Genomic DNA, 12,547 nt, shown 5'->3' with positions numbered 1-12,547 from the left:
TGGCTTGCGTCTGAGTTCGAATACAGCCTGGACAACATAGCAAGATCCCATCTCTTTAAAAAAAAATCACTAGCTCAGGAGGAGCTGAGCTGCCAACAGGAAGAGAAAGTGGGCAGGCCTCGCTTGTTGGTGAGCCTGAGGCATTTCAGATTTTCCTGTGAAGAGTGGATTTAAATGGTGAAACTTATTTCAAGACAATGCCACAGGTATAATGTAACATTAAGATTTTCCTTTTCCAGTTTTTAAAATAACAGTCATTATGCAATTTAGCTGAAAAAATGCTTTGGGGACCAATACACACATAGCCCAACTTAAGACGCAGTACATGGAGGATATAACCTCCACACACTAGTTTTAAAGTCCTAGTCCTACTCACTGTGTCATCCTCAGATGACGACCAGGAATGGAGCTCCTCGCGTGCTCTGATGAAGGGCAGAGGGGACACTCTCTGGGGCTGAGAAGGCAGTGGGAAGGGCAGTTAGGTGCTCCAGGCTCCCCTCCCTATTTCTGAGGATTTTCACAACACAACCAGTGTTTCTTTTCTTTTCTTTTCTTTTTTTGAGACAGTTTCACTCTTGTTGACCAGGCTGGAGTGCAATGGCACAATCTCGGCTCACTGCAACCTCTGCCTCCTGGGTTCAAGTGATTCTCCTGCCTCAGCCTCCTGAGTAGCTGGGGTGATAGGCATGCACCACCACTCCCGGCTAATTTTGTATTTTTAGTAGAGACAGGGTTTCTCCATGTTGGCCAGGCTGGTCTCGAACTCCTGACCTCAGGTGATCCGCCCACCTCAGCTTCCCAAAGTGCTGGGATTACAGACATGAGCCACTGTGCCCAGCCAGTGTTTCTTTTCAATTGTGGTAAAATATACATAACACAGAATTTATCCTTGGAGCCATTTTAAAGTGTATTAATTCAATGGCATCAAGTACATTCACAATATTGCACAACTATTATCTCTATCTAGTTCCAGAACATTTCATGATATCAAAAGGAAACCCCACACCCCTTAAGCAGGCACTCCCTATTCTCCCCACCCCCAGGCCCTGCCAAGCATGAATCTATTTTCTGTCTCTATGGATTTACCTATTCTGAACTTTTTGTATAAATGGAATCATAAAATACGTGCATTTTTGTGTCTGGCCTCTTTCAATTAGCATAAACTGTTCATAGTTCATCCACACGGCTGCATAGATGAGTACTTCATCTCTCTTTAAGTCTGAATAACATTCCATTGGGTGGATACAGCGCATTGTGTTCATCCATTCATCTGTTCATGGCCACTCAGGTTGGTTCCACCTTTTGGCTATACTGAATACTGCCGCTATGAACACTGGTGTATAAGTATCTGTTTGAGTCCCTGTCTTCAAGTCTTTGGGGAATATACCTCAGAGTGGAATTGCTGGGTCATATGGTAACTCTGTATAACCTATTCGGCTAATATTTCCTTTTTTTTTTTTTATGAGGAATATCTTTTATTTCTTGTAAAGAGGTGAAAATAAGATCTTTTTTCTCACTCATAAGATTTTTAAACTCTTAAAAATGCAATATCCTCTTTTCAAAGCACATGCCATCTTAAAAAAATCTTAGCAATGTACATTTGCACTCAAAGAAAAACATGGCAGCACCATTGTCTTCTGACCAAATTCTGCATAAAAAAACCCTATGCAACTTTTTGCAAATATGTTCCTTCTTTATTATTCAGGGACACCAAACCACAAACATTCAGTGCAATATTTATTGTTTTTTATTTCCGTAGGAAACACAGGACCAATGATGTCTTCTGACAACTGTTTCCTGATGATTTGTTGGGTTTATTGGATCTGAGGATCCTCGGATCAATAAACCCAACACATGAATTCCCAAACAATCTTAACAAAACTATAGAAGACCAAGAAAGCTTAAAAGAGACAAAGAATAAAGACAAGTCACCTAGTAAGGATGGCCAAGTCCTCAACTTCCTCAATGGAAGCCAGAAGTTAGTTATGGAGTCATATCTTCAATGTGATATGAGAAAATAACTATCAGGCTAGGACTCTATACTCAGCAAAACTGCCTTTCCAGAAGGAGAGCAAAATAAAGATAGTTTCAGCCAAACTATACAACCTGAGAATTTATTTCTAACATACAACCACTTAAAGAATGCAACTTAAGCAAAAGGAAAATCACCACAGATACATTGGGATGTGGTGGGGGGCAGGCGCAGAGAAAGGTAAGCAAAGATATTGATCAATATGTGGACAAATCTAAACAAATGTTGATTGTACAAAACCAAAATAATAATAATGTCTACTTTGTGGAGAAGGAAAAACTAAAGCATATAGTAGCTAAGCATGGTGGCTCACACCTATAATCCCAGCATTTTGGGAGGCCGAGGCAGGCAGATCGCTTGAGCCCAGGAGTTGGAGACCAGCCTGGGCAACATAGTAAAACCCCGTCTCTACAAAAAATACAAAAAGTAGCCAGGCATGGTGGCATGCGCCTTTAGTTCCAGCTACTTGGGAGGCTAAGGTGGCAGGATTACTTGAGCCTGGGAGATCGGGGGCTGCAGTGAGCTGTGATCGCGCCACTACACTCCAGCCTGGGCAACAGAGCAAGACTCTGTCTCAAAAACAAAAAAAACACATAGTAAGGTGGTGGTCATAAATCCAAATATGTCAATTATCATAAAAGAAAAGGGACCAAACTTTCCAGTTAAACACAGAGACTGTGAGATAAGAGACTAAGACATCAACGTCCTCGAAGCAAAGGGAATCATTACTATATTGAGGTCCATGCTTCTCCTACCCTTAAAACACTCATCCTACCCTTAAAATACTCATCCTACCCTTAGAACACTCATCCTACCCTTAAAACACTCATTCTTCAGGATGCAACCAAAACCACAGTAGCCCTAGCAGATACCCTTTCTTTGTAAACTTGTCTAGCTGTCAACAGTTTCCTTACTTAAAGATTTAATCAAAAAAATTAATTTAAAGGCCAACAAAAATTTTGCTCCATCATCACCTTAAAACACCTACAGTTCAGCCGGGCACAGTGGCTCACAGCTGTAATCCCAGCACTTTGGGAGGCCGAGGTGGGTGGATCACCTGAGGTTAGGAGTTCAAGATGAGCCTGGCCAACATGGTGAAACTCCATCTCTACAAAAATACAAAAAGTAGCCGGGCATGATGGTGGCTGCCTGTAACCCCAGCTACTTGGGAGGCTGAGGCGGGATAATCGCTTGATCCCGGGAGGTGGAGGTTGCAGTGAGCCAAGATCACGCCATTGCACTCCAGCCTGGGCGACTGAGCGAGACTCCATCTCCAAAAACAAACAAAAAAACACGTACAGTTCTACTATCTACATGCCAATGTCATAAAAGCCACTTAAACTCCAGGTAAGGAAAGCTACTTTCTGGGAACATGAGACAGATTTTCCCAAGACACATGAACACCTTGCACAAAATGTCCACATACATTACCGTCTGCTTATTTGGTAACGACTAGGCAGATTTGGGCATGACAGGACACCAATCCACAGCCCAGCACTGGGAAGCACTGCCCTTTGTGGTGGAAGTTCTATACCGGAGAAGTTGAAACAGAACCTGTTTTCATCTCTCTGCCAGGTGGCGCCTGTTCTCACGAGCCTGCTCACAAGCAGAGAGCAGGGTAGGCATGGAAGTGGGACTGGGAAAGAAGGTGAGCTCTGTGGTTCTTGGCAGTGGGGGACACAGACATCTCACTTGAGTGGGGAGCCCTAGCCACTAAAAGGTATCCAATGGTAATGTCAGAAGAAGAAGATAAGAGAAAATATCCCTGCAAACAGCTTCCTGGGTTGTTAGAACACTATGATTTCCTGAAAAAGCTATAGGTAACTCTTCTTTTCCTTGTATATCATGGAGACCTAATACATACTCCTAACAAATGATGTTGACACAACGTACCACACTGAAATCTTAGGCAGAAAAAGGCAGAATGAAAATTATATACATACAGTTTTGGATTTCTTCTGGGCACATATTTACAATCTTTTCTCTGTGGGTGCATGTGCCATATCAGCTCCCCCAGGAGAGACAGATACATAGTACACCAAATTATTCATAGTGGTATCACTGGTTGAGATATAAAGTGTTAAGATTTTCTTCTTTCTACTTTCCAAATTTCCTATAGAGCATCTTCAAAGATTATGTAATCAGAAAAAAAGTTAAACCTGAGTTATCTAGTTTTACCCTCTTCCCATACCACTTTTAGGTTGACACTTGCTATCTCAGCAGTGGTAGGTAGGTTTCTTAGGTTTAATTTTCTTTCCGTGGTCAACCCAACCAAGCTACAAAGCCTACCCAAGAGTGACCTCCTGTGGCAACATTCAGTTTTACCTGGAACGAGTCAAGCTTCAAAGCTTTTTCTAAAGCAACAAGCTCCAATTGGTCAGAAATTTACAGTATTTTATTTTGCTAACTATGACCTTTTGCATCAAGCAAAGAAGTCACAGATAATGTCAACTGCATATGTCATGTATTACTCGCAAGGCTGTTCTGAGGAGACTGTCAGTTGGGGGCTAGAATATGAGGATGACAATAATGTGTAGCAGAAACACTTGGAAAAGAGAAAGGAGGTGACCAAAATTCTGAAATGTACTTCCCTAAAAAGCTTGATTTTCCTGGCAGAGGGAGCAGGGGTGATTGAGTGCAGACGGCTTGAAAGGAGGTCTGAACAAAACAAAACAGCATCTCAACCCCAGCCATTTACTCTGTTTACTTTATTCTGCATGTTTTTAAAAGTAGGAGTTGGCAAATAGCTATCTATTTGAAATGGGGAACTCTGTATATGATGAAAGATGCCATTTCAAATCAATAGAGGTGGATTATTTAATAAATAGTTTTGGAAAAACTAGACAGTAGAGTCGGGGGGGGAGCTGGATTCTTATTTCATTCTTTATTCCAAAATAAATTTCAGATGGAAGTAAACTTGGGACATTAAAAAAGAAAAAAATATACAGAATCATGGGAGAAGACAAATTTTAAGAGAAGGATGACTCCTACATAAACTCAGAAGCCATAATGTGAAGAAAAAATAAACCTGACTACGTAAGAAGGTTTTTAAAGTCCTGCAGAGAATAAAAATACAAAATAGGAGAAGAAATGAAAAAACTTGGAGAAATATTTGCAACACACATGAGAAACAGCTGTGATCTCGTCTATGCAAAACTGTAGACAATCCACAAGAAACGTCCCAGCCAAGAGAACAATAGGCAAAAGATTTGAATAGAGACCCATCTCATGGAAAATCAACATACCCTGGTGAGGGCACTGCCCTCACCCACAGCAACCTGAGCTCACAGGAAGAGGATGCCATAGATCACCTACCTGATCTGGAAGTAAACTGCCTGATAACCCACTGTGTGAGCAAGGCTGTGTAGAAAGTCACTGGCATCCATACATGATGGAATGTCAACTGGTATATTTTTTGGAAAAGACCATATTTTGGCACTGCCCATCAAACCTAAAATGGCTCATGCCTTTTGACTCGGCAATTCCACTTCTAGGAATGTATCCTACTAGCACACGTGTACAAAATGTCAAAGCAACGATATTGCTTCACAACTGCATTTAAGAGTGCAAACAACGGCACCTACAAATGGGGAAGAGGGGGCCTGACTGGTCATAGGAGCTGTGGTACATGCACTCAAGGGAATATTGCACAGCTGCACAACACAACTATGGAATCATTGTTAAGATACAGCAAGTGAGTTTTTCAGAAAAGCACAGTGAAGAACTGTGTACATCGCGTTGCCATTTGCGTGAAATAAATAGGCAGATATACGCTTAAATAACACAATTCTGACACTGGAAATAACGGTGGCATTTAAAGAACAGGGACGGGACACTTTTGTACTGTCTGAATTTCTGCTAAGAGCATGTATGATATTCTTAGACTATGTATATAAAAACAAGGTTGGGGGAGGAAAGAAAGACGGTCATACAAATTTGTGGAATCTACTATTCTTTGGGCTGAGTAGCTGCCAAAATAACATTTTCTGGTTTACAAAGGTATCTGCCAGACACAAAGGCCACGTTCTATACTACCAATTGATATACAAAGTCTCCAAAAGATAACCCCATAAAGATAGAAAGTAGATTCCTGGCTGCCAGGGATAAGGTTGGGGGAAGTAAATGGGGAGTGAATGCTAATGGGTACAGGGTTTCTTTTTGGGGTGATAAAAATGCTCTGGAATTAGATAGTGATGGTTGCACAAATCTCTGAATATGCAAAACACTGCTGAACTGTACACTTTAAATGGGTAAACTGTACGTATTTGCAGTTTTTTGGTATTTTCTTTTTCTTTTTTGAGACGGACTCTCGCCCTATCACCCACGCTGGAGTGCAGTGGCGTGATCTCGGCTCACTGCAACCTCCACCTCCCAGGTTCAAGTGATTCTCCTGCCTCAGCTTCCTGAATAGCTGGAATTACAGGCGTGCACCACCAAGCCCAGCTAATTTTTGTATTTTCAGCAGAGACGGGGTTTCACCCTGTTGGCCAGGTTGGTCTCGAACTCCTGACCTCAAGCGATCTACCTGCCTTGGCCTCCCAAAGTGCTGGGGTTACAAGTGTGAGTCACCACACCCGGCCAATTGTACGTATTTGAATTACACTGTAACAAAGCTGTTATTATAACCCAGTTACATCTGACGCTCGCTCCTGTACCCCTTTGGCTGGATTCTTTGCCTCTAACCTTCCACTGGGCCAGTGCATTTGCCTCATTTGAATGCAGATTCCATGTGACTTGCAGAAGTTTCCAAGTCAACTGCAAGCATTTCTAGTAGATATGACTCCAAAATGTTGCTCACAGTCTTTTGCAGAGGACTCTCAGCGTCATTCAACCTTGATTCTTGGCCAAGGGCATTTTTGTACACACCGTACAAAATGTGTACGTACAGTACACATTACACACCGTACAGTAATAGGCTACGTGACACAGCGCTGCCCTCCACCCCGTGACTGCCCACCTAGGGTCTTTGCAAGTTAACTTTCTGCTCCCGTCTTTTATATATTTGTGTCTCCTCCCTGGCCACAGCCACTTCCTGCTGCTGACAGAGGCCGATCTCCAGCTGCATGGTCCGTTCCTTCTCTTCTGTGCTGGGAACCCCAGCAGCCGTTGGAAGGCAGCTTTGAGCAGAATGAACAAGGCTCTTCTAAGAATCAGGGCCTGTGTTTCCCTGCAAGAGTGTTAAGACAACTTTCTGGGCTACTTCTAAGCTTTTGTGTTAGATCCTAGGTCCTCAGCTGGGCTGCAGGCAGATGAGGGTGCCAAATGAGGGACAGGCTTTTGATGTCAGACATTCCAAAGGCTGATCACTTGTCACTCTCATCACTCCTCTATTAGTGCACATTTAGAGCTTCCTTGCTTCCTCACTGGACTGGGGGGTAGAAGTCTCTCCTACTTCTCCCTTATGGAGGTCTCTACCTACACAATAAAACTCCCTTCCCAGCCTTTTTTCTTCCCAGATAGCATCTGCAAAGCTCTGAAAGGTCATTGGGTCACCAAGCCTCAGCTTGCAGCATTCTCTTATTGTGCTCATCCTTGATTCTGAACACCCTGTACCCTGATTGCTTGTTAACGCCTTGAGTATCTCTGCGAAGCCCTTCAGAGGTGCTACTTAGTACCACGTTCTCACACCACTGGGTGCCTCATCACTGCCGTACTGTTACGACCAGGTTGTTGTTAACTCTCCTTCACCTCAGTTTCCTTTTAAACTTACTTATTTGATAGTCCAGTAATTATTATCTTATCCCTAAGTATTGGCTGCCTGCTGCCCTGTTGTCTGCACATGCTGGGTCTGCGTGGACTGTGTTCTCTTGGTTTTCTAACTTTGGATCAGGCATCGGGTCAGGTTGAGCAGGGAGCACTCACCGAGCAGCTAGGATTGTGAAATTCTCCCTCTGCAGGGGCTCTGCAGCCTGGAGCACATTTTCGTGTGCATTCCACTCCACATCTGAATGTGGCACAGGCTCGTGGTTTGACTTCTTATAGGTGACTATTTCCTCCCCTAATCCAAAGGCCGAGGTAAAGATGGGCTTTCCCCCTGGCTTTTGGCTAGAAATCTGGCCTTCAGCCCTCTTCTCTTCTTCTTCTTCTTTTTTTTTTTTTTTTAGAGTCAGGGTCTCACTCTGTTACCCAGGCTGGAGTGCAGTGGTGTGATCATAGCTCTCTGCAGCCTGGAGCACCTGGCCTCAAGTGATTCTCCCGCCTCGGCTTCCCAAGGTGCTAGGATTACAGGCATATATCACCGTGCCTGGCTTTAACTCCCTTCTTTATGGGGGTTTCCAGGTGAGTATTAAAACCCAAGCCACCAGGCTCTTCCTGGATCTGATGCCCATCCCCCAAGCCACCTGGACATGGCTTTCCGCCTCTGCTTTATTTCTTGGTCTCAGATATTTCCTTCTTGGTATTCTATGTACAGAGATTTCTTTTAAAAAAATTTGTTCTATTTTGGCTACCATTTCCAAGTGCTGTTAATTAAAAGACTTATTTTCCAATTAGGCTCATTACTTTTATAATCAGAAAACGATAACTTAAAAAAACCTCAAACACATCTACCCTTTGCTGAAAACAAATAAACCAATATATACCTATTGTGTATGTGTGTCTCTGTATTTTCTTCTTTCCTGAATGACGAAATATTAACAAAGATGATGGGTTTCTGCTCTGGAAGTGAAGCCTGCGGTCTACTTACTTGCTCATTAGCAAAATAAAGCTTTAAGTAATTTACAGCATGCTTCCTTATCTAATACATCGGAAAAGGAAAAACCAATCAGCAGATGGAGAAATCTGCAAGGTGTAGCCTGCATGATACCTTTTGGCTCCCCCTGCGTCAGGTGAAACAATGATACAGTTCTTCCATTCGGCAATGTTTTCCCGAATCCACTGCAGGACTGCGGGCTCCGCATACAAATTATCCACAGGAATATCAAAGAATCCCTAAAGGGAGAAGTGAGTGTCATGTTGCAGGGTTTTGTTTTGTTTTGTTTTGTTTTTTTAAACGATAATCGCTTTCATTAAATAACATTTGCATTTTTTGTTCAAAAGAAGCTTTTATAACAGACTCCCTTTTGTTCATTTTAAACAGAATTAAATCAAAAGACAGATATGTTATAGGGGCATATTTCAGTCCAATCTGTCTTTTGGGACATATTCCACTGTCTTATGATGGCCTATATTCTGAGGAATAGAATGGCTATGCAGGACGGTGAGGGAAAAGGTTTGTTGTCTCTTAAGTAATTATTATAAATCAAATACTTCACGTTCATTATATAACACAAAGTGGCACAGTATAATTTGGCCTGTTTTAGAGACAAAGAAAATAAGTTATGAAGAAGTTAAAAAGTGTACATTATGACTCTGCCGTTCTAATTATTTTCCATAAGCTGAGATGGAACTATATAGAGCTTACTACCAAAAAGCCATCCCCACTCCTCCAAAATTGACTGGGGGGCAAGGTGGTGATAGAGACTGGAAGTACTAATATCAAATTATATTTTCAAGTTTAGTAAAGACAAAAATCCAAGAGAGTAGCCATATATAAACTCAAACACAAGTAATGTTACCTCTTCTAAGATTATTTAATTTAACAGACTTGATTTAACCATTTGCAGAAGGAAAACACGGATACCTGTATCTGAGAAGCATGCAGGTCCATGGTGATGATGTGATCCGCCCCAGCCACCGACAGCATATTGGCCACAAGTTTTGCAGAAATTGGGGCACGACTCTAAAAGTAAGAACATTAATTTTATAACAGGAAAAGATGGATACTGTTAGATTCCTCCCACTAGGACATACATGAGAAGGATAAATCATAGATGCAATCAACGAAGCATCAAAAAGAAAATTATACATGTTGTAACAGCAAAAGATATATTCATTCCATCTTATTCAGCAAATATTTACTATTTACATATACTACTGCAAAACTAAGTGCTTGACGCTGGGTATAGAGAACAAATATGAAAGAAGCAAACAGTTAAACATATGTACATGTAATGTCACAATTTGTGTAACTGAAATCATGGTAAGTGTGTAGAAATAAAAGGTACCGAGAGAGAGAGATGATAGTAGTAGGAAGGCCATAAAGTTTAAACAAGATCATTATTAGCGGTCCCTCTGAGGAAATCACTTTTAAGGCAAGTTTAGCAAAGGCGAGGAGAATAGTGTTCTAGAAGGACAGAGTGGCACATGTGAGATCACTGAGGTCAAGAGACCCTCACACAGCCAGAGGCTAAAAGAAGTCCAGCTATTAAAGAGGAATTCATGAGCCGACATTTGCACATGAGCTGACAGTTGGACGCTAACACTATTACAAATGGAAAAAAACAAGGTCAAAGAATGAATACTGTAAGGGGATTGATAATAGTTACTATTTAATTTCATACTTAGTGTCATTTACTGATATTATGTTCTTTGTAAAATTACCTAACTTTTCTATAGCTTTGGTTTCCACATCATAAATTATGGACAATACAACTGCCCACATCAAAGAAATCCAAGAAATTATATAGACACATGATTAGACCTAGGTGGCGTTCAGCATTTTGTTGTAAACAACAGTATTTCTATATATCAGCCACAAAAAAGAAAATAAAAGCTTAAAAAAAGATTTCATTCAAAATAGTAACAAATGATCCTTGTTACACACACACACACACACACACACACACACACACACACACACATTCATGTAAAAACACATGCAGGAAGGAATTACATTGAAAATGTTAACAGATTATTTGTGTTTTCCCTAATGTACCACTTTTTAAAAAGAAATATATATTTTATCAAAAATCGGTATATATGGGGCGCGGTGGCTCACGCCTGTAATCTCAGCACTTTGGGAGGCCGAGGCGGGTGGATCACGAGGTCAGAAGATCCAGACCATCCTGGCTAACATGGTGAAACGCTGTCTCTACTAAAAACACAAAAAATTAGCCGGGCGTGGTGACGCAAGCCTGTAGTCCCAGCTACTTAGGAGGCTGAGGCAGGAGAATTGCTTGAACCCGGGAGACAGAGGTTGCAGTGGGCCGAGATGGCACTACTGCACTCCAGCCTGGGCGACAGAGTGAGACTCCGTCTCAAAAAAAAAAAAAAAAAAGGTATGCATGTATGTTCAAAACAGAAAGAAAAGAATGAGAGGAAAACACTCTAAAAAGTTAACATGTTTCTGGAATGTGAGATTATAGGAAAATATATTTTTCTTGTTTTTTTATTTTTTCAATCTTCTCCACTAATTATAGATCATAACTCATGTTTTCATCATTTAACTCCCCCGTACTATATTCCATGTTGCCTTTGGGATAAAATCGAATTTTCGCAGCTTTATTCTCCAAAGTTCTCCGGCCAGTCTGGCTGCAGCCTACTAGGAACAGCTCCTTTCTCACACCTCTGCTTCAGGAAGCCTCCTTGAAGTCGGCCTTGGGGCTGCTCCTCCTCCTCTAGAAAACACTTGAAGCCTGGCCATTATACCCACATGCCTGCCTTGTCCCTATTCCACCGCCTCTGCCGAGCCAATGTGTTTGATCCTCCAAGTCTGGTTCAAATCTCCCAATTTTAAGGCAGAACTCCAGGAATCATCTCTCCTTTCTAAGGGGGCACAGAATTGGTACGCATTTGGCCCTACCATTTGGGACTGCCTTGTGATACCTGCTGAAAGATAGATGTTCAGAGAATTGTATGTACAAATGTCATAGTTCACAATTAGAATACATCCCTCAAGGGCAAACAATTGGTTTTGGAGATTTTCACATCATCCGCAGAACACAGCTCCACACTCTGCATTCAGTAGTTCTTCAATAAATATTTACTAACAGAATCTCTATTAACACTAAATGTCCAAGGCTTACTCATTAGCCTCACTAATTGTGAGAATTATTTAGTGTAACAAAGTTCCAGGATAATAAAAAGAGCAAATCAGTTGCTACAACTGCTTTGTAATAGAACCTGATTTGCAATACTAATCAATTTTGTGCTTTTCCTACAATTGTCGAATCAGTTACTACGGGTTGAAAGGTCACCTCCAAAATTCAGGTGTTGCCAATGTGATAGGATTAAGAAGTGGGGCCTTTAAAAGGTGATTAGGCCCTGAGGGCTGCTCCCTTGAGAGCGGGATTAAGGTCCTTCTAAAGGAGGTTTCAGGCAGCATTTTGCAAACTTGCCCTTCTGTCTTATATCATGTAAGGACACAGCATTCTTCCCTCTGGAGGACGCAGCCCGTACCAGACACCAAATGCTAGTGCTTGGTCTTGGTCTTCCAGTCTCCAGGACTATGATAAAATACATTTTTGTCCTTTTTTCCCCCCTCCCAGGACACACGTTTGAAGAATATTTCTTTTTTTTTGAGATGGAGTTTCGCTCTTGTTGCCCTGGCTGGAGTGCAATGGTGTGATCTCGGCTCACCGCAACCTCCACCTCCCCAGTGGCTGGGATTACAGGCATGCGCCACCACACCCGGCTAATTTTGTATTTTTAGTAGAGAAGGGGTTTCTCCATGTTGGTCAGACTGGTCTCGAACTC

General features: G+C 41.8%; 1 protein-coding gene across 2 annotated transcripts in view; it reads right to left on the bottom strand.

Moving 5' to 3' along the window:
- Positions 1-12,547, bottom strand: part of PRPS2 (phosphoribosyl pyrophosphate synthetase 2) — a 33,284-nt gene that overhangs the window by 5,284 nt on the left and 15,453 nt on the right. For both annotated transcript variants that reach the window (XM_008973900.3, XM_003805681.4), the window contains exons 3-4: positions 9,654-9,752; positions 8,838-8,962 (exon numbers count right to left, since the gene is read on the bottom strand). In XM_008973900.3, the coding sequence (XP_008972148.1) occupies positions 8,838-8,962; positions 9,654-9,752 (224 nt within the window). The remainder of the gene's footprint in view (positions 1-8,837; positions 8,963-9,653; positions 9,753-12,547) is intronic.

The sequence above is a fragment of the Pan paniscus genome, chromosome X (assembly GCF_029289425.2).
Source record: "Pan paniscus chromosome X, NHGRI_mPanPan1-v2.0_pri, whole genome shotgun sequence".
In the NCBI taxonomy this organism is placed as follows: Eukaryota; Metazoa; Chordata; class Mammalia; order Primates; family Hominidae; genus Pan; species Pan paniscus.
Note: the sequence above shows the minus strand (reverse complement) of the source record. Positions and strands in the feature narration are given on the sequence as shown.